The 20,121-nt window shown below is 43.8% G+C and overlaps 2 protein-coding genes across 7 annotated transcripts; both read right to left on the reverse strand.

The window, feature by feature from the left end:
• Window positions 1-1,286: 1,286 nt before the first annotated feature.
• si:ch211-151h10.2 (uncharacterized protein LOC567699 homolog) lies at window positions 1,287-5,573 on the reverse strand. The gene is made up of 8 exons (XM_034701616.1): window positions 5,474-5,573; window positions 5,333-5,379; window positions 4,787-4,925; window positions 2,505-2,617; window positions 2,237-2,417; window positions 1,915-1,998; window positions 1,731-1,826; window positions 1,287-1,652 (listed from the first exon to the last, which is right to left on the reverse strand). The coding sequence occupies exons 1-8, from the start codon at window positions 5,567-5,569 to the stop codon at window positions 1,287-1,289; spliced, it is 1,122 nt and encodes a 373-aa protein (XP_034557507.1). The 5' UTR covers window positions 5,570-5,573.
• A 2,350-nt stretch (window positions 5,574-7,923) lies between these two features.
• Window positions 7,924-20,121, reverse strand: prdm10 (PR domain containing 10). 6 transcript variants are annotated; one of them, XM_034701092.1, is made up of 23 exons: window positions 20,090-20,121; window positions 17,849-17,989; window positions 17,440-17,601; window positions 17,160-17,219; window positions 16,827-16,925; window positions 16,188-16,362; window positions 15,842-16,083; window positions 15,341-15,541; window positions 15,182-15,254; window positions 14,963-15,080; window positions 14,749-14,869; window positions 14,305-14,574; window positions 13,636-13,980; window positions 13,347-13,502; window positions 13,074-13,253; window positions 12,885-12,995; window positions 12,559-12,759; window positions 12,294-12,437; window positions 11,941-12,111; window positions 11,392-11,529; window positions 11,095-11,272; window positions 10,893-10,990; window positions 7,924-9,656 (listed from the first exon to the last, which is right to left on the reverse strand). In XM_034701092.1, the coding sequence occupies exons 2-23, from the start codon at window positions 17,918-17,920 to the stop codon at window positions 9,468-9,470; spliced, it is 3,504 nt and encodes a 1,167-aa protein (XP_034556983.1). In that variant the 5' UTR covers window positions 17,921-17,989; window positions 20,090-20,121; the 3' UTR covers window positions 7,924-9,467. The 6 variants fall into 6 exon arrangements, with proteins under 6 accessions (XP_034556983.1, XP_034556985.1, XP_034556982.1 ...); XM_034701094.1 differs by having other exon boundaries at window positions 8,805-9,656; window positions 11,446-11,529; window positions 20,090-20,118; XM_034701091.1 differs by lacking the exon at window positions 20,090-20,121 and adding an exon at window positions 20,012-20,087 and having other exon boundaries at window positions 8,805-9,656.

Genomic DNA, 20,121 nt, shown 5'->3' on the forward strand with positions numbered 1-20,121 from the left:
CGTTGACCTCCACTGCCCCCTTCTACCTTCCTCTCCCCCCCTCTGCCCCCAGCCTGAAAATCCCTGCTTTGAAGCGCTCAAGCCATCACCGCAACTCAGTCTGATAGAGAGAGACACAAGAGAAGAAACCTGTGACCTATTCCTGCACATTCAAACATGAATAAATGATGTTTTTATGCTTTCACAATACTGGATGAAAGTGTTGGAACAGAATAAAGCTGCAGTTCGGATAGTATCAGGATCAGAGATTGCCATCAAGTCGAATTTGACATTCATCGCTCTGAGAGGAATGATGCTCCGTGCAATATATCTGAAATTGATTCATCTATCTGAAATAAATGCCTGCGTCTCTATCACCCGGCACATTACGAGATTCCTCTGACACATGTTGAGGTCCCCTGTTCTGATCTTCTTTACGGGCCACATGTTTGAGGAGACTGTCCAACACTTTCCTCCTATAAAGATGATTGAAAGGAAAAAAGTCCAGGTCTGATTGCAGAGAGGGATCTGAGGTGACAAAGTGAGCTTTAGTCTGAGAGCTGAACACAGTATGTGGAGTGGGAGCTGTGAGCTGTCAGTGGGATGTTTGTAATAACTGGAGAAAGTGTGCCCTCTTGTGTTTGAAATATCATTTTAATGAAGCTGCAGCAACCGTGCAGTCTGTGAGATACAAGTGAAAGCAAAATACAAAAACAGAAAGCAGTGTATGAAGAGCGATAAATAATGAATGTTCCAGCAAATGATCAACATTTGAAATATATTCTTCACATATTCAGTCCATCAACGATCACTTGTGGCTTAGCGGTCTAAGCGCCCCACATGCAGAGGCCATAGTCCTCATCGCAGAGGTCACTGGTTCGACTCCCGGCCTCGACCATTTCCTGCATGTCTTCCCCCGCTCTCCACTCCCCACATTTCCTGTCTCTCTACAGCTGTCCTACAGAGACAAAAAGCCCCAAAATATAATTAAAAAAATAATTTAAAAAATGACTCAAATGCCTCACAGCTAGAAGGTTCCTGGTCAAATCCCTGGCCGGGCAGGTGCCTTTCTGTGTGGAGTTTGCATGTTCTCTCCGGGTACTCCAGCTTCCTCCAACAGTCCAAAAACATGCTCACCAGGTTGATTGATCACTCTAAATTGCCCGTAGGTGTGAGTGTGTGCATGAATGGCTGTCTGTGTTAGCCCTGTGATAGGTTGGCGACCTGTCCAGGGTGTACCCTGCCTTCCACCCGAAGTCAGCTGGGATAGGCTCCAGCCCCCCCGTGACCACTAACAGGATAAGCGGTCAAGATAATGGATGGATGGATCCCTTCTTCTTCAAAGATCTACGCAGGCGTCCGACAGTGGAGGAGAACTGCAGAGCTGACCTCTCACACAGAGCAAGGAGACGGTTTGTTTCTGTGTTTTTATCTGTTGAAGGGACTGAGGATGAGGATGAGGATGCAGTGGGGGGGCTATGGTTCTCAGGTGACACCGCACTAAAGTGTTCACTGTGGAGTTGAAGAGAAGTCTGTGAAGATACCGAGCCTGATCGGGAACCATCAGCACGAGCATGTCCTTCCTCACTTTCCTTTTTGAGTCCCTCCAGGTGGGCCTGGAAGGTAGAGGTCTGTTGTTCCATGGAGAGGAAATTCTCCTGCACCTTGTCAAACTGTGGAGACAGACGGTTGTTTTAGTCCTGCTGGGTTTCTAGACCTGTCAACAACAGTCTGCTGTGTGTCTAGTTTACCTGCTCGATGTTGGCCTGAAGCAGCAGCTCTGGCCACAGTGACTCACCGCTGCTGCTCACTCTGTTGCTCATGTGAGTGTGACTCCAAGTCAACTCCTGTGGAAAAATAACGGTGGTGAGGATTTGCGACCGAAAAACAGATGACAAATCAGAAGTGTGTTTTTATTGCATGAGGAAAGTTCACCTGCAGAAGTTGTGTGCTGTCTTTGAGATGAGTCTGGCAGCACTGAAGTCTGTTCCTGTAGCGGCCCAGGACTGCAAACAAAGTCTTTGCCAAACACATAAGAGTATTACAAACAACACTCAGAGGAGATGACAGGGGAAATGTTAATGTAATCAAGAGGATTTATGGCTCCTAAAAGAAACTAATACTGAGAAGAAAAACACAAGTAAAAAGAGTGCACTGTAAGTTTTCACTGAATCTGCTGGAAGTCAAATACATGAAGAAAATACACTCTGCTACTGCTGTCCTACACATCTGCAAACGGACCTTCACATCTGCTTACCTCTGCATCTGTCAGAGCGGAGGCCAGGTCTCTGTGGCCTTGACTCCCCTCTTTGGTGAGCGTGACTCCAGTATGGAGCTCCTCCAGCTGAGACCAGAGGCCGTCCAGACCCTCCAGCATGTCCTTCACTCTGGCCTCAAAGTTCTGCTGCACACTGATGAGTCTGCACAGTGAGTTCATCCTATCAGAGAGGAATGCATGATGTTAATCCAACTGAATCAAGTTTGCCAAAGAGAAGACATCATGTTGGACATATTTTAAAGCTCACCTTTGCTGCAGGTAGGTTTGGATGAGCTTCACTTTGTCTGTCAGTTTAGGGTCATAGTCCACCTCCACCACTGTGTTGTCAATATCAGCCTTCTGGATTGTGTGAAACACTGACTACAGGGAAAAGGAGACAGAGTTAATTTAACCCTCCTGTTATGATGCGGGTCAAATTGACCCTTTTCAAAGTTCATAAATCCCCCAAAAAATGTTAAAAGTATTTTTTAGGTATGAAACTTCTTCTGCTTGGCGTAATAGGCGAAACCAACATATAGAATGAAAATGGTTGATTTCACACATTTGCAACCCCCCTGAATGTTTATAGATATGCTGTTTGTGGGTCAATTTGACCCGGCAGTCAAAGTGGAGGCTAAAAGGAGTCATAAGTGTCAAATACTAGTTGTTTCTTTGCAACTGTGTGACATATTTCACCCCAAATAACACACACACGCACACACAGGGGCGCTGCCAGGGATTTTGGGCCCCTTGAAAAAATGTCACATTGGGCCCCATCACCAAAGGCCTCAAGAACCCTGTGCAACTGCTGTCAGCCAGCATCAAAATACCTGATTTTAAGGTTTTATTTGAGTAATCTGTGACATTAAAACAGACTAAATCACTCAATGCTTCAACCTGCCCAGCATCCAAAACAGACTATAGGTTGTAGCTTGTGTAGCTTAGCTATAGCTTTGTTTTTATAGGCTTTTGTAATAGTACAGATAGAGAGAGAGAGAAAAAAGAGATTCCCACAGACCCCCTTCAATAATGCTAATTGACATGCTATGTGTCTCACCTTCTTGTTCACTGGGTTGGGGGGAGTTGTGGAGAGACAGTGCACCTGCTGACATATCAGCTGCTGAGTCTGGTAGGGAGGGCGGGAAACCCATTTAGTATAATTAGCTAAAAAAGTTCATCTCATTGTGGACATTAAAATAGATTTTAACCACTCAAAGACTATACCAACCTTTCCTGGGTGACATACTATAGCCCTTTCTTCTCTCTCCTCTCTCTTGAATTACCTTATTCTGAATAAAATATTAAGATTTTATATTTTTGGGCCCCCTGTCAGTCATGGGCCCTTAGAATCTTCCTAACTTTTCCCCCCTTACACCCTTTTAACATGAATTTTCCTTAAAAAAAAAGTGAGATATCCTCATTAAACCATGATCTGTTAGAATTAAAGAACACCAATGCACTAAATATTGATTTAAGTGGTTAGTAATGGAGTTAATAATGAGATTAAAAAAATGTTTATTGGGATTTTTTGGGGTTCTGACACTTTTGGATAATTAAATATGCCCTGCGTTGAATTGACCCAGGAACGTTACTGCTGTTCCTGAGAAACGAACACACCAGGAGGGTTAAGTTACCTCTGCAAAACCTACGCACCATGTGGCTGTGCAGCATTTGGGATACACACATCAAAAAGTCAGATATCATTTTATGTGTGCGTAATGCTGTCATGTAAAAAGCTAATGAGCTGAAGGAAGTTTGCAGGAATCTGCTTGTTGTATTTTATAACCATCTCCCACTGACACATCTGCTCTACACATGCAATCTGCACAGATTTGTTTCATACAGTTAAAAAAATGTGACACTCATATATCTGGAGCATTCTCAAACAGACAGAAAACAAAGGAATGGTAAAAACTCAACATGGGGCGCTGATAAAGTGAAACACAGAGAGAGGAATATGATTTCAAACAGACAAAGAGTTCATAGCTTTGCTTGTGGGCCTTTGAGGCTGCAGTGCTCATGGCAGAGAAGTTGAAGTTAAGCCTGAGGCTGGTGTCAGAAGGAAAAGTTTCTTGTCTCAGAGAGTCAGCGCATTTGTAATGATTAAACTCACATCAAGTTAGAGCTGTAGCATTAAGAGTTTAGATCTGATGGTGAAGCTGGAGTTAAGTAACAAACAAAGAGGATCTAGACTTTAGGATTCATGCCTCCAACAGTGCCTCTTTCATAGTGTGTGTTAAAGCACAGACAGGGAACACATTAGTAGACAAGACACTGAAATGTCTCCCTCCTGTCAATCTGCTTCATTCAGAGAGCAGACGACAGCAGCTCAGTGAGGGGGAGTGTGTGTGTTGCCCCGAGCGAGAATATCTGTGTATGCCTGAGTGCGAGGTCTGATCTCTGTAATATCCCCGACAAAGACTTCAAACTGATCTACATGCAAAGAGTGACTGGAAACACAGGAGATGACAGGTACTGCTGGAGGCTGTGGAGTGTGTGTCTGTGTGTTTGGGGGTAGTGTGTTTAGGAGGTGGTTCCCCTCCCTCTTACCTCCAGCCTGCAGAGGAGAGTCTTTATGTGGGGAACTGAGAGGTCCGGGAGGGGCTCCTGAAGCACACACAGCAGCAGGCTGTCGGCCAGGGCAAGGGCCAGGGGGACACTGGGGCCTGGGCTCCTAGACCGGGGCGCCCTGGAGAGAGACAACAAAGAGCATGAGTGTGGATCTGTTCGAAGTTAAGAGTTTCATTACTCAAATCTCTCAGTTTTACTCTGAAAGTATATCAATTCATCATCTTGGTATGGTTGATTCATGGCAATGAAGACTATAATAAATGTGGTTATCCCCAGAGAGGTCTTGATACTTAAAAAACAGTGATGAAAAAAATATTGATGGCTAGGAGGAGATTAAAAAATGCAAAATAAACATGACATCTGTAGAAGCTTTTTATGCTGAGTTGTTGGTGATGCTTTGGTTCATTTCGGGGAAGTCTCTCCCAGATAGATGCAGACTTTGAGGGATCTTTTTGTTGGTTTTCAGTGCTTGTATATTTTATTTACCAGGAGAGAGAATGCAGAAATAAAATTGTGAAGCCTCACCATGTATACTCGATAATCTCTTCCTCCATCCTCTGTGGAGGCTCTGCCTTGAATCAAAGCAAAGTCACAAAATAAACACAACAACCTTTCAAAAAACATTCAAATGCTGAAGTGAGATTCATTTCATGCAGGTGTGCTCACTCGGTTCTGTCCTAGCCCCAGGCTTCTCTTCCAGGCATGGAAACAAACTCCCAGGACCATCCACACCACACACACCAACACCAGCTTCCAGCACATACCCACAGAGGGGAACAGCGGTGCCTCCACCTGGCAGACCGACCACACTGCGACTACGAGAGCGAAACTGAACCAGCCTCTGAAATGAAGCTTTGAGTGAGGTAGTTTCTTTAGAGTATGTGACCAGGATGCTTTCTGTGGCTGATAACAAGCTGGAGTCTGGTTCAAACTGAGGGAGTAATGAGGGGGAAAGGAGAGAGAGAGAAAAGGGAGAGTTAAAAAGCAACATGAATATATACAGAGGACAGACACACAACACATTCTGCACAGTCTCAGGAAGTATCATTTAAGGCAGGGGTTCCCAAAGTGTGGGTCAGGACCCCCTGGGGGGTCGTGAGATGACTTCCAGGATGATTTTTTTTAAAGTTATCCAAAAATATTTATTATTATTATTTATTTACCTTTTTTCTTATGTTTATCTTCCTTTTTGTTTGTACTTTTATTTATTATTATTTGTTTATTATTGATTTTATTTTATGTTTTATAATTTTTTTCTTCTCTTTGTTGGTTTTGTATTACTTGTATATAATTTCCTACATCCTGGTGAAGAAAGAAATACAGAAAAAATGCCATAAAAAAGTTGAATGACAAAAGTTATCTAATAATATTTATTATTATTATTTATTTACCTTGTTTTCTTATGTTTATCTTCCTTTTTGATTTTACTGTTAATAATTATTATTTGTTTATTATTATTATTATTGATTTTTTTTTGTATTTATTTTTTTTTTCTTTCTTTGTTTGTTTTGTATTACATGTATATAATTTCCTACCTCGTGGGGAACAAAGAGAAACAGAAAAAATGCAATAAAAAAAAGTTGAATGACAAAAGTTATCTAAAAATAGTACATTTTACACATTATAGTAAAAAAATATTGTCAAAAATTGTTGCTAAAGTTGAAATAAAACCTTGAAAATACAAAATGTAATGAGTTTTCTGCCTTTCTTTTTGCCAGGTGTATCCTAAAAACAGTTAATTATCAAAAGCATCAGTAGCTGTAGGTTAATTCATACTGGCACAGGAAACACAAACACATGCTCATTTAGGTAGGCTAGTTTTCTGCAGACCAGCTAAATGAATCCACATTAAATCACTTTTAGGGACAGTTGGGGTCGTGAAAATGTTGGGAACCCCTGATTTAAGGGACTATAACTAAAGCTAAAAATCCCATTGGTGTATAATTGCCCCAGAATTTCTTCAGTAGGCATCACATTTACTCAAAAGGAGATGGAAACTTACTGCTTTCATGTTCTCTACCTTTCTAATAATCTACTATCTTTTGAAATCTCTTTCAGACTAAAACTGAAAGTAAGATCTTGAGATTCTGAATGAGACTTTGCCTCACATCCCAGCTTTCCACCCTCAGAATCACAGAGGATCACTCCTGAAGCAGCACTCTCCACTGAAACTAACAGCACATGCAGCTTCAAGAGTTTGATGGGAACCAAAAGGTGTGACACACTGACAGGTATCTGCCTTAAAGGAGCAGAAATAACTTTGCTGTCAACACATTCTAAGCAGAGAGGCACCCGGCCCATCATTTCCCACAGACCTCTCCTCTCTGTAGCAGCAGGTAATCAGAGATCTGTCTCTCAAACGCTGATTCAAATCCAAAGGCCAGTTGTTTGAGTGACACTCAGGTCTCTACCTACCTCTCTTGTTTCCTGCTCTTCTCAGCGGGTCGTCCCTCCCCGTCCTTCTTCTTTACCTCCTCCATCCATTTACAGGCCCAACCCGTGCTCCCTCTCCCTCCCTGTCCTGTAGCCCCCTGACCTCTGGAGTAAACAGCCGTCAACTGAGGCATGAGAGCAGCACTGGCGCGGACACAGACATGCTGATTGAAGTGTAGTGAGTTGAGTAACATTCACCTGGTTTATACGTGATTAGTTCTGAAGCATGAAAAGCTTGTTTGACTGGCTCTACTTGATTAAGTGTTTATTCTTGGCTGTGTCTTTCCTCTTTCCCCACATTCCATCTTTGTAGGAATGTGTTTAACATGCTATTACAATAGTGTGAAGGACAAACCCTGCTCCTCCCAGGTGTGCCAGGGTCAACAACAGCCCCTCCTCCTGAATCACTACAACACGAACAATGAGTAATATCAAATCAGATCATGTGGGCGGTCTGCTGGAGTGTATCTAACATGAAACTACCTACAAGAGACAGAAGAGAGCACATTTTAAATCATGAAGCTGCCAGAAAGGTAATCACTGTTTCTTTTGTTGATTAAATGATGAAGAACTCTGCTGCCCCCTAGCTGCAGGAAGAAGAATAACATCCAGACACACAAAAAGCTTCAACTGACTTCAACCTGGACCTCAATTAACCTCCTCTGGAATGAACACACACAAGATGTAGTCATATAAAAGGATTTAATCCCTCAGCACATGGACGAAAAAGACAAAAAAACACACCACGATGAGCACAAAACGTGATGAAACTCAAAAATACTCCCGCTCTATCTTACATTGTACAAGTCTATAATCATAGACCAATATAAATAACGGCCACATAAAATAAACAGCACTTCACAACGGCCTCAAGTCTGTGCATCAACCTGTTGATCTCACGGAGAAGCTATTATACAAGGAGTTATGAAACATTGCACATAGTTTGTTCAAGAACCAAAAGTTCATGTAACAGGAGACCTTGTTCAAGCTCATCTTTACTTCCTGATAAACGACCTTCTCGATGATATGCTTAGAGGTGATTTTGCTTTAAAGTAAAATACTGCCCTTCAAGAACAAACACATGTTAGCACTTAGAGCATTTTACAAGGTTTGCAAACAGATTAGTGAGGTTAATATAACCTTATCAACCTTTATCATCTATCAGGCTCCTTAACTTCTCAGATGCCAACTTGTGATGCTCTCCTTCAAAGTTTCTAATCGTTACAGAAAGGACTTAATGTTCCAAAGTGAGGCCATCGGCAAGAAAGGAAAGCAGATCTGAATTTGGCGTTAAGCTTCAATAAAAATGGTGCATGTTTTTCTTTAAAGGTTACTCAACTTTAAGTGGTTTAACTTCAGGACTTTGTGATATCCCTGCAAGTCTTTGAGTGCAGTTTTTCTATTCTGATTCTGCAATGATGACCCGTTAACAAATCAAACAAATCATCCTCATCCCTAAGATTTTTCTGACCATGATAACCGAGCAATTCTTCTATAAAACAAAGGCAAAGAAAAAGAGAAAGCCCTTGGTAGCATCAGTCTTAGGAGAGTTGAACTGATCATGTTTGTTTCTAGATTTTACTTTAAGACACGTGTTGTTTTACTCACAAAAAAGGACAAAGCTACATGGTTTTTGGAAGTCAGGACAATCCAGCATAAAAGAAGTAGAGACACAACAAATGTCACAATAACATGGTGGCGTACAATTCAACAGACGGTGAGTCGGGAGGGAAACAGAACTCCATTTGGAAGGCCAGCTGTAAGATTGTTTTTACAGTATTTCTACATTTTTATCTTCTGTGTGTTTTTTACAGACTTTCATTTACAAATATCGATCCTGTAAGAAAATGTCTTTAATTGTATAAATATTTAAAACGGGCTCTCAGGTCTGAATACAGACTGAGCAACAGAACTATTAACTCCTTCACTTCAACCTTAGAATGATCGCTTTCCATACTTTGCAAACATGCACATTTCTCTTAATAAACTCCTAAATGTCCTTTTTCAGTTCCCTTCTAAATGAAACCTTTTTATATTTCTCTCTGCCGTGTTTATTTTTACATCTTAACACTTTACAGACACATAAAACTGTGCTGGTTTTCACTCCATCCCCCTTTAAGCTCTGGATAAGACTGTGTGTCTCTTGATGTGCGTACAAGCTGCTGAGGTCACATGCAGGATCAGTCCTCAGGTCTGCAGAAGTCTGTGAGGTTCATCGCTGTACAGTTCAGGGTTTGGTGATGTGAACTTCGCTGGTGCCGCTGCCGTTGGTAGTTGTGGTGATGATGTATTGTGTGGTGGCTTGCTGATTGGACGACTGCTGCTCCAGCTGTTCGGTGTGCGTCTGTGTTGTGTTCTGAGAAACAGTCTGTTTGGATTCCATCTCTGTCTGACCCTCAGAGATAACGTAGTGTGTCTGCAGGACAGGGACAAGAGAGTCAAGGACAAGCTCAAAGAAGAGTTTCTGATCATAGACTTTATAAACTTTCCTCTTCTTTTTCACAGGTGGTGCCAGTGCAACTACTGATTTCACCTGTGCTTTATCCAGCTCTGTCAACATAGGAACTAAGTACAGCAGTAAGTATCCAGTTTGAATGTCATGTGACACCTCCTCAACCACATTTAAAGGCGTTTTTCAACCGCAGGAACTTTACCCTGGAACTATGCGCATTTCGACCAGTGGACCCAGGAACTAAATTTAGTTCAGGTGTAGTTAATCTCCCCCTGAAAAGCCCCTGCTTGGGGGGTAGCACTTTTCAAGGTCCCAGTACTTTCAGGGAGCAGGGCCTGCAATGCTGAACATGTCTGATTGGTAGATTACCTGCAGTGTTTTTATTCCGCCCTCCGTCCACAATAACATCACACACATCTGTGATTCACTTGATTTCTCTTTCTTTCATTAGTTTTTATTTGTTTTATCTTTTTTGTATGTGTGTGTACTTTTCAAAAGAAGAAGCTGTGATTCTCTTGATTTAGCAGCTTGTAACAGTAGTCTTCTCTGAGCCCACCGTGAATGCGTCTCTCCCGGTGTTCCGGTTTTAAAAGTGACCCTGTAAACTGGAGACCTTCAGCTGAACGTGTGAGTGTTTGTGGAGTTTAACCAGCTGTTGAAACACAGAGGGAGTTCCTGGGAATGCAAACTAGTTAAGATTTGTAATATCCTCATCAGATAATGATCGTCTAAAGAAGTTTGTGAAGCATCCGGCTGAAAGTCGGCATTTAACAGGGTCGCAGTTTAATCCAAAACACCGGCCGATCTCTGCCACAGCTTTTTGAGTTCAAAAGGATTTTAAAGCCGTGTTTAAACGTCTCTGCTACTTGCGCTTATCTCCTCTCACGTGTTGATTCAGTGAATCCATCTGTGATGAAATGTAGCACCATCTAAACCAGCACCAGCTGAGTCTCTTCATGCTAACAGGCTAACTGTTGTGTTGCTTTACTTTTGTAGTGCATTTACTTTTAATTTCTCTCCATAAGTCACTGGCCTGATTTGCACAATCTACCCGGGACTTCAGCCTGCGGTCGAACGCAGACAACAATGGGGGCACAGGAACCTTTTAGTTCTGGGTAAAGTAGTTCTGGGGGCTAAAAGACCCCACCTTAACTGCGTCTGTGTTTTTCATCCATCATGTATCAGACAACCTTCACTCACCGTTTTCACCTGGTTGCTGTTGACTCCAGATACAGGAGTGCTGGCCTCAGCTATCACGTACTGGGTATGAGGTAGAGCCATCATCTGGATCTCAGATGCTGCAACAGTAAGAAGGTAACAAATTAAAGGATGTCATGCAGCACAGAGTTAAGAACTCATGCAGGGTGTGACTGGACAGTAGGGCCGCATGTATGTGACTCACAGTAGCCTCTGTAGTTCCAGTTCCCGGGTATGTAAGCGTGCTGCACAGTCCCCTGCTGCTGGCTGCTGCTGCTGCTCTGCAGACTGTGGCTCTGTGCCAAGGTCACAGGGGTCAGCTGGGTGGGGCTCATATCCTGACCCTGCTGCTGGGAGGAGGGGCTCAGAGGCTGACCTGAAACCTGAAACACAGAGAGAGAGAGAAGATGGTGTTATGAGTCTTTCCAACATGTTATAAAATCCTCAGCTGTAACAGATCACACATGAACCCGTCTACAGAGTCAGCTCCACACAGACTTACCTGTGTGGCACCTTGACTTGAGCCTGAGGGCTCTGTGACCTGGATGTGTTGTACCTGGATAGAGTGCTGGCTGTAGCCATGAGGGTCATGCAGCTGGTTCACATCGACTGTTGGGTGCTGGGAATGTGGGGAGGACGCCTGTCAGACACAGGAGAAAAAACAGGAGACAATGCTGTAAATACCTTTAAACAAAACAAGCTTAAGTAATTCATCTGCACACTTCACTTTCCTAGTATAACAGGAAAAAGGCAATACTGTCTGAAGTGTTCAAAATAAACACACCACACTTATTTGCCAGATTTCCATGGTTGTGTTTTTCTTCTAAACCCTACATGTTCCTCTAAAGATTCCCAGCAGCCCCAAACTCAAAGACATTAAATGTTGTTTTCAGTTTTAACATTTTTAGCTGAGTGTGTTGTGTTAATAACAGGGAGTTCCCTCACTTAAGAGTGTGAAACTGGTCTGTGCAGATGGACGCTGTTGAACTACTGACTCAGCTTTACAGTATTAAAAACAAATCTAGTTCTCAGATCAGGTCTCTGATCTTACCGGAGCCACCTGCACCACCTGCAGCTGAATGTGTTGCGGCTGGGACAGGCTGCCTCCGGCCTGAGACACGGGGATGTACTGGATCCTCTGGTAGTCCCCCTGAGCTGTGCGGTAGTCTGTTGTAAGCGTTTGAGAAAGCTCCGTCATGGCCTGGGTCAGCAAATCTGTCGTCTGTGGAGAAAATCAATCAAACCGTTACAATCTGGTGTTTAAAAGTGAACATTTCTGTCTCATTTGTTCATGAATCCAGTAGTTCAGTAACATTTACATGAGTTGTAACTGTGCAGCTTTAGTTATGAGTTGTCTTTGAGTGTGAGTGCTCAGGATGAACTCTCAGGATGTTTCTTTCTTACCACTACAGCCTCAGCCGTGGTACCGTCTGCACTGATGACTGCAGGAGCACTGCTGATCACAGCTGTCGTCAGAGGAGCCTGGATGGTGTTGGCAAGCTGCGCATACTCTGGATGCTTCTTCCTGATGTGCTGAACCATCTTCGTCTGAGAGACAAGCACAGAGAAAGTTATTAGTCTGAAACAAAACTCTGACTTACTGCATCCACAGAGCTGATGTGCATCTCTACAGATTTCAAATGAGGTGAAACACTCTGACAGGACTGACCTTGCTGCTGTACTGTTTGGCACAGTGTGGGCAACAGACCGGAGCAGAGGCGATGGTGCCAGTCAGCTGTGTGTGTGTGCTTAACATGGGGTCTGGCTCACCAGGAGCAGCCGGACGCAACTTGCGAATGCTGGGAGGCAGTTCTGCCCCCGGATGGTTCTTCAGTATGTGGGCTTTCCTCTTACTGGCACTCTTATACACCTGCAGCAACATTATCCATCCATTATTTACATTAATATCATACTGAAAGCTCAGATTCAAATTTAAATTGTCTGCACATTTGATTAAAAAAGCAATGTGCACATATCATGATACTATAAACACACCTTGTCACAGTACTGGCAAAAGTAGTCCCTGTTGGGTTTGATGATCGGCAGCGTCAGCTCAGGCACGTCATCGATACGCATCTCAGGGTGACGCTTGGACAAATGGTTGACCTGTAAGCAGAAGACTTCAGTGAAGTGTTCTAACATTCAACATATGCATATAAACTCTTCCTGTGAGTTTGTGCTCACCAGCATCCCTCTGCGCCTGAACCCCATCATGCAGACTCGACATTTGAACATGAAGCTCTCAAAGTCGGTGGTGGGGACCTTCAGTTTGAGGGTTTTAGAGCGGTGGATTCGGTCCGCCTTCTTGGCCTCTCTGTCAGGGTTGTGCATTCGCTGCATGTGTTCCCGCAGCTTATCTTTCCTCTTTAAGTCAACAAAAGTATAAATATTACATAAGATTACATAAAACTAGCACTCCAAGCTGTTATTTCTGCATGCTCTGCATTTCCATCTTACCTTGAACTGTTTGCCGCATGTAGAGCACAGGAAGTCCTTACGGTCTGAGTGGCGTAACATGTGCAAACGCAGCTTGTCCGGCCGGCAGAAGGCCTTCTCACAGTCTGGGCACTGGAAGATCTTCTCTGAGTGGAAGCAGCGGATATGCTTCTTCACCTGACGAGCAGAAAATGCGGCAATGTCAGAATATATTTTATGTCCAACTAGCTAGATCACCTTTCCATTTGCTCCATCAATGTTTTTAGATGTGCTATCTCAGCTTGATATAACCCTATAGCAGACTACAAACCTGGATGAAGTCAGTGAACGTCTTCTTGCAGGACGGACAGGTAAAGCAGCCGTCCACAGCGTGAACCCCCACGTGGTCTTTGAGCAGGTCCAGCCTCTCAAAGGTTTCAGGGCATAAAAGACAAGAGTAGGAGCGGTTCTCTGTGTGCACCAGCAGATGATCTTCCAGGGCCCCGTCGCTCATGAAGCTCTTGCTGCAGATGTGGCAGGAGAAGGCGTACATGTCTCGGCTGTGGACCCGCAGGTGCTGCTCCAGCTTGTCCTTCTCCCGGAAGGCCTTGCCGCAGTGTGTGCATTTGAACGGGCGGAAACTCTTCCTGATGAAGAGGTGCTGCAGCGCTGCGTTCTGCAAAGAGAGAGGACATACTTGTAGAAACCCAAACTGTGATTTATGACATGGATCTGTTGAGGCGGGGGAGAAGGCTGAGAGATGTGATGATGGCGGGAAATCCTTGGTATCACATGAACATTTACACTATGGTCAATGAGAAGAGGAATCTTTAAACCTTAGTGTTCCAGCTTTACTCAAACTGCAACCTACCTGCCCATCCATCTTTAAGGAGAGCACGCATTGAGGAAGAGAGACACACTGATGTGAAGGCGGTTCACGGCCAAATTAACTTTCTAAAACATCTTTCCATTTTGATTAAAAGAGAGTCCCTCCTCTTACCCGTATCCTCTTTGCACGGCGCAGGTCCTGAGACGTGAGGTGGGAATCTGATTGGCTGCTCTGTGCCGGGTCCTCCTTAAGAGGAACAGGCAGCTCCATGTTGGAAGGAGGAGTTATGGACTCTGGGCCGGGGTCTCCTGCAGGAGGCATGAGCTGGTCCTCGTCCTCAGTCCCAGCCTCCGGCTCTTGCTCCATCTCCACCACCTTCAGCCCGTTCTGAGCCGCCTCCACTGGCTCCTCCAGAGGCTTCTCCGTCAGCTCCAGCATCTCCTGATTGAAATAAAAAAAGTGGTGATTTAGAAAAACTGTGGTTGCAGGCTTAAGTGATTCAGTGGCAGTTGCTCATTTAGTCTCACACTAAGATTCAATAATGTCGCCCTAATGTAACATCTGTTCCTGTATAATCGCATCGATTTAGGAAGAAATATGAATCTTTTCTCTTACTTTCGTCTTGTCCTCGCTGGCATCAACAAGCGGCTCCAAATGTATAAATTTGGGCGGGCGTCCAGGTCTTCTCCCCGTCCCAAATCTTCTCCTTCCTCTTCCCCGCCCTCGGCCTCTGGATCTGAAAGAATAAATAACATTACACAGTTCACGCAGGCTCTGATGTGGCAGAAATGTAAGGGAATAAATTACTTAAAGGTGAAAAAGGTCATACCTGGAAACAGAGTTTAACTTGTCGTCATGCATGTTGAGATGCTGCTGCAGCTGCTCAGAGCTCACGAAGCGCCGGTTACACTCATAGCAAGGCCAGTTCTTCTCTTGCTCTCGCAGCACTGAGAGAAGAAAGAAAGTGAGGAGAGGAACAAATACAACAAGAAGCTGAAACTAGCACTGTCTGAAAAGTAAGCAAGTCACTTTATGTGCAAAGACTCACCTTTTTTCTCTTCTTCTGTGACATCGTGGATCTTCTGATTGACAAACTCTGCGTATGATGCTGCGTACCACACCTGCAGAGAGAGATATCTCCTCAATTACTAGACGTTCAACTATTTGCTGAGCTGGTACTGAACAATGTGCACTCCACCAGACTGACCTTGAGCTCTTGTTTGGGCTGGATGTTCTTGATGGTTGTGTAGAAGATCTCAGAGCCATACTGATAGGCCACCAGGTTCTGCTCCAGGTGGTTCTGAGCAGGTCTCACAAACATCATCCAGTTACAGCCGTCCTCATCGGAGAGGTCTAACCACATGTCATTGGACTTCTCTCCATCTTTCTCTGCGTCCAGCATGCACAACTGAGACGACACGCAGAGTCAGACGAGTGCAAAACAAGAACGATGTTTGTAGATATAAACTTGTTGCAATGCTTCATCAACTCTGGGACAATAACTTTCCAAACTAGTCCCACTCTTCATTTTGACTTCAATTTGTCTGTTTAAAACTAGAAGGTGTGTTTAAAGTGTTGTATATCAAAAAAGCCGGAGGAGAAGAATGGAGGGTTTCGGGTACATTAGATTCTGCACTCACTAGAGGAGTTGGGAGTTCTTCACATTTCAGTCAGTGCAGCTAAACAGCAAAATAAACTTTCCATCTACCTTCAGATGGATGTAGTGGTCCTGCAGCTCACTCTGAGGAACCAGGGGTCCCTCCACAGGACCAAACTGTGTCCGCTTTGGGATGCGCCTCTTGGAGAAAACTCCACCCAGGAAGCGGTCGATGTAGAGCACCAGAGGCAGACTGGCCCGAGCCTTCGACAGCACAGGACGGTTGGGGATGGGGTGTAGAGCACCATGCTTCAGACACACGGAGGGGTTGGTGTTGTTACACTCCTCACACCCTGAGAGGAAACAAAGAGATGATCTTAATGAGACAGAAAACACTCATTACTCAACATCTCTAGTACTCAGCTGTAAACTCTAACGAGTGTAAGATGATACTCACAGAGGCTGTGAGGGTTGAATGATTGAGGCTCATGAGACTCCCATTCATCCATCTCGGAGTCTTCATCCTCGTCTTCATCAGAGTCCTCTGTGGAGTCTGTGGCCCCGAGGGGACTGGTGGGGGGGTCCCCGATGTCTGCCATGGAGGGGAGGGAGTTGGACGCAGACAGCTGCTCCTGTAGGTCATCATTTAACAGAGTTAATCATCACTCAGCTGTTCTCTTAATGCACACAAGGTAAACAACTTTACTGTGTTTGTTAAAATATCACAAAACAACAACAACAAAAAGAGAATTTAACACAAAAACAAGCATCTTTTGATTGTTTACATGACTAAACACCATTTATTAAAGGTCCACTGTGAGTGTAAAATATTCTATTGTGGTATCAAAACCAGAGAAATGTTTCTGGGAACAGATACAGACATCAAAACCTCACTATGTCATTATATATAATTTGCTGTTACACTAAACTGACACTGAAAACACCTCAAACTGAATCAAATATGAACTGCATCAAGTAAGAATGCATACCTGCTGGAATTACAAAGCATATCATGAATCAAGTATGCATGTTAACACACATTCAAGTTCTGTTCTCCTGTTTCCAAAGGTAAGCAGCACAAACGATGAGTCCTCACCTGGGAGACAGGTTCCAGGATAGCTTGAGGAGCCTCCGCTACATTACTGAGAACATGCAGGTTAGCAGCATTCTGTCCACTGGGCAGCAAAACTGTGACCTGTGAATGAGATGATATTACTCTGTGTGTTAATAAATGCACAGCTGGGTTATGACCATGATATTGCTTTTATTGTTTAACAAAAAAAACATTTCTGAACAGATTTAAGAGATTTCTATCCATCAGTAAACACAGCTGATTTTCAGGTTTTGAAAATCCAGAACAGGGTTGTTAATAGGATCAGGTTTTGATCCTCATTCCTAGTATTGGCATCTCTGTTCCTGGTGGACTCACCTGTTGAGTCGTGCCGTCCTGCTGAATGTAAGCCACCTGCGGCTGATCGGCGAACACAGCCTGAAAGAAAAGTTGGACAGTGTTTTGAGAAAATCTTACAGGGACAGAATTACAGATTAATTCATTTCTACATCGTGCATTTGAAATGATCTTAAACTCCAAAAGATTTAAGAATTTTTTTTGTAACATTTGTGGTCACTTCCTGCAAGTCCTTGAACACAACACTGAACTCTAACTCATTCTATTTGTGATGATCATGCAAGGGCATAAATTATCTTACCTGGCCTCCATCAGCAGGGTGTATGTAGACCAGTGTGTGCTCTGCAGACTCTACCGACGTGTAAGAGTTCCCATCTGCAGTGTAAACCACCTGCTGCTGACCCCGGTCTGCCTGATCTCCACTGTACACAATCTGGGCCACTGTGCCGCCCTCGAAGTGCACCTGCAACACACATGCACAGGACAGGAAGGCTGTGAAACACCTGCAGCATTATGAGACTCTCTGACTCAGGGAAAACAGGAGGCCAACAATGATAGGTGTTAAATGCATAAAGGTGAGAGTTTATGCTTTTAGTGTAGGAACTCAGACAATCATCCTTTTCTATAACAAGCTCAGCACTCAGAGAGGTTGCATGTTGGTTATGACTCTAATTGTGTAGTTTATGGACATGTCGGGAAGGATGTAGGACCTGTGTGCCGTTGCCTGAATCACTGTTGGCGGTCTGACTCCACACAGCGGAGGGTTCCTGCTTGGTCTCCATGGCAGCAAGGTGCCAGGCCTGTCTCCAACCACTTCACCTTCACTTCACTCTGGAGACAGACAGGAACACCTGTTATTAAACACAAACACACAGACAGACAGAATAAGGATTAATGCTGAGAGTGACTTTAAAGCTGCTGTTGGTAGTCGTGATATAAACATCAGTTCTGAGAGAGATTTCGAACGTTAACACTACCCCCTCCCCTCTCTGCTGACAAAGATTGTTGTGTGCGTTCTATGAGGAAGTAGTGGCTTCCCAGCCAATCAAGGTGACGTTGGGGGACCGCCACTCAACCAATCAGGACAGAGGGTTGGGGAGTAACTCTGATTCAGTGTTGCCAATTTAGCAACTTTGTCTCTATATTTAGCGAGTTTTCAGAGCCCTCTAGCAACTCGAGTTCAAAAAAAACGACAAGGGACAAATCTAGCGACTTTTTCTGGTGTTAAAAGGAGACTTTTGGAGAGTGACGTGAAAGCATGCATCGTTCTTACTCTACTCATCAAGCAGTGGATGCTATTGTGAGTCCTTCCTAGCTGCATTCAGAGCAGGAGGCGTTCACCTCTCAGCATCCAGACTGCAAATGTATCACTCATGTACCAAGACACCACTGTCTGATCCCACCTACTGTCTCTTTTAGGTCCATTTAGATTGGTAATGTATATTGTACACAATAAACATCATGAACATGTTATGGTTGAAAAATGTCATGTTTTACTTTGATTTGTTGTAGTCTCCTAAGTGTAGTTATAAACATATTTAGGGTGTTTTTTAACCTCTTTTTGTCTCTCCCTTAACGTTGCTTGTCTCTCCTACAGCGTCCATTATAATTCAGATTACGCAAATTAAGTGATGATGTCATTTAGTGACTTTTAGGGCAGCCAATAGCTACTTTCCTCACTGAGGAGTTGGCAACACTGCTCTGATTGGTCCGTGATAACGGGAACACAGATAATAACATTGCTTGATACAACGGCACAGGAAAACACAGAGATGTCGCCATAATCTCAAATTACTTCACTTACAGATGAGTACTGATTGGTATTATGACCTTTTTTCCAAACCTAGCAGAAAAAATTGACTTTTTTTTTACACCATTCCTACCAACAGCAGCTTTAATGATCATTATAATAAGAATGCAGCATCAGCATTTTTAAATGCAAATAAAATATGAGTGTGATTTTAATTTATAGCCTGAATTTATGATATTTTGAACAAGATATGTGTTATTTGTATAATAGTGTGTTTAATATGAAGAAACTCATAACAGCTAAGAATGAAAAGCTGCAATAATGATGCACTGCAGCATCCATCTCTGTGCAGAGTGCAGTGCACTACAGTTTTAAGCAGTTTTAAGCTCCTGTGCCCTCTGCAGCAGAGGTGACAGCTACCACAGGGCAACAGTTTCCCTTCTGCAGACAGGAGGACATGCAGCCAAAATAAACCCGCATGTCCCTGCGTGTTTCAGAGCATGGTTCAGAGCGGCCACACGAGAGCCTCTCTGCGGGGGTACGAGGGAAACTGCAGCCAGGGTTTGCTCCACAGGCCGCCCTGCAAACTGGGTCTAAATACACCAACATGTCGGTACTGAAGCTACCCTGAAACATCCTGACCCCAAAGACTGGTAGAAATTAACTTGGTATAATCAATAATAAATTCAATTCCCCCCTATTTTAACCCCGCAGGTTCTCAGTCCCAACTGGACCATACCACAAAAACCAGCGCTGCAGAAACCCGGGCAATTACTGCACCACGACATTAGCATTACACACATATAGTCCCCATGTATGGAGGACTAAACCGAACTAATCAGACCCCTGGAGGAAAACCACATCCTCACATTTACAACCAAGGTGGATTTTACGCACGAAGAGCGCAAAATGATTTGGGTAGATTCACCCGTCCCCCTATTCTAGTTGAGCCCAGCCCTTCAAGTCTACAGTGAACAAGGAAGACCAGGCTCCATTTTGGGTGGGACTAACAACAACAACCACGACCGAAGAGAGCCAAAGAAAAAACTAGATCCTCTCTCCGGGTACAGAAGCCCTGAAGCGATGCGCACATTTCATCCAGATCAAGAGAGAGACCACCAACATGTCGAAGTGAAGATCTGATCCAGAACCACGTCCTAGTTATCTTGTATTTAGTGGAAGGCGTACAAGTTGTTCTTACCTCAGAATGGTAGCTGCAGAGATGGCTGCATT

The sequence above is a fragment of the Notolabrus celidotus genome, chromosome 14 (assembly GCF_009762535.1).
Source record: "Notolabrus celidotus isolate fNotCel1 chromosome 14, fNotCel1.pri, whole genome shotgun sequence".
NCBI classification, from domain to species: domain Eukaryota; kingdom Metazoa; phylum Chordata; class Actinopteri; order Labriformes; family Labridae; genus Notolabrus; species Notolabrus celidotus.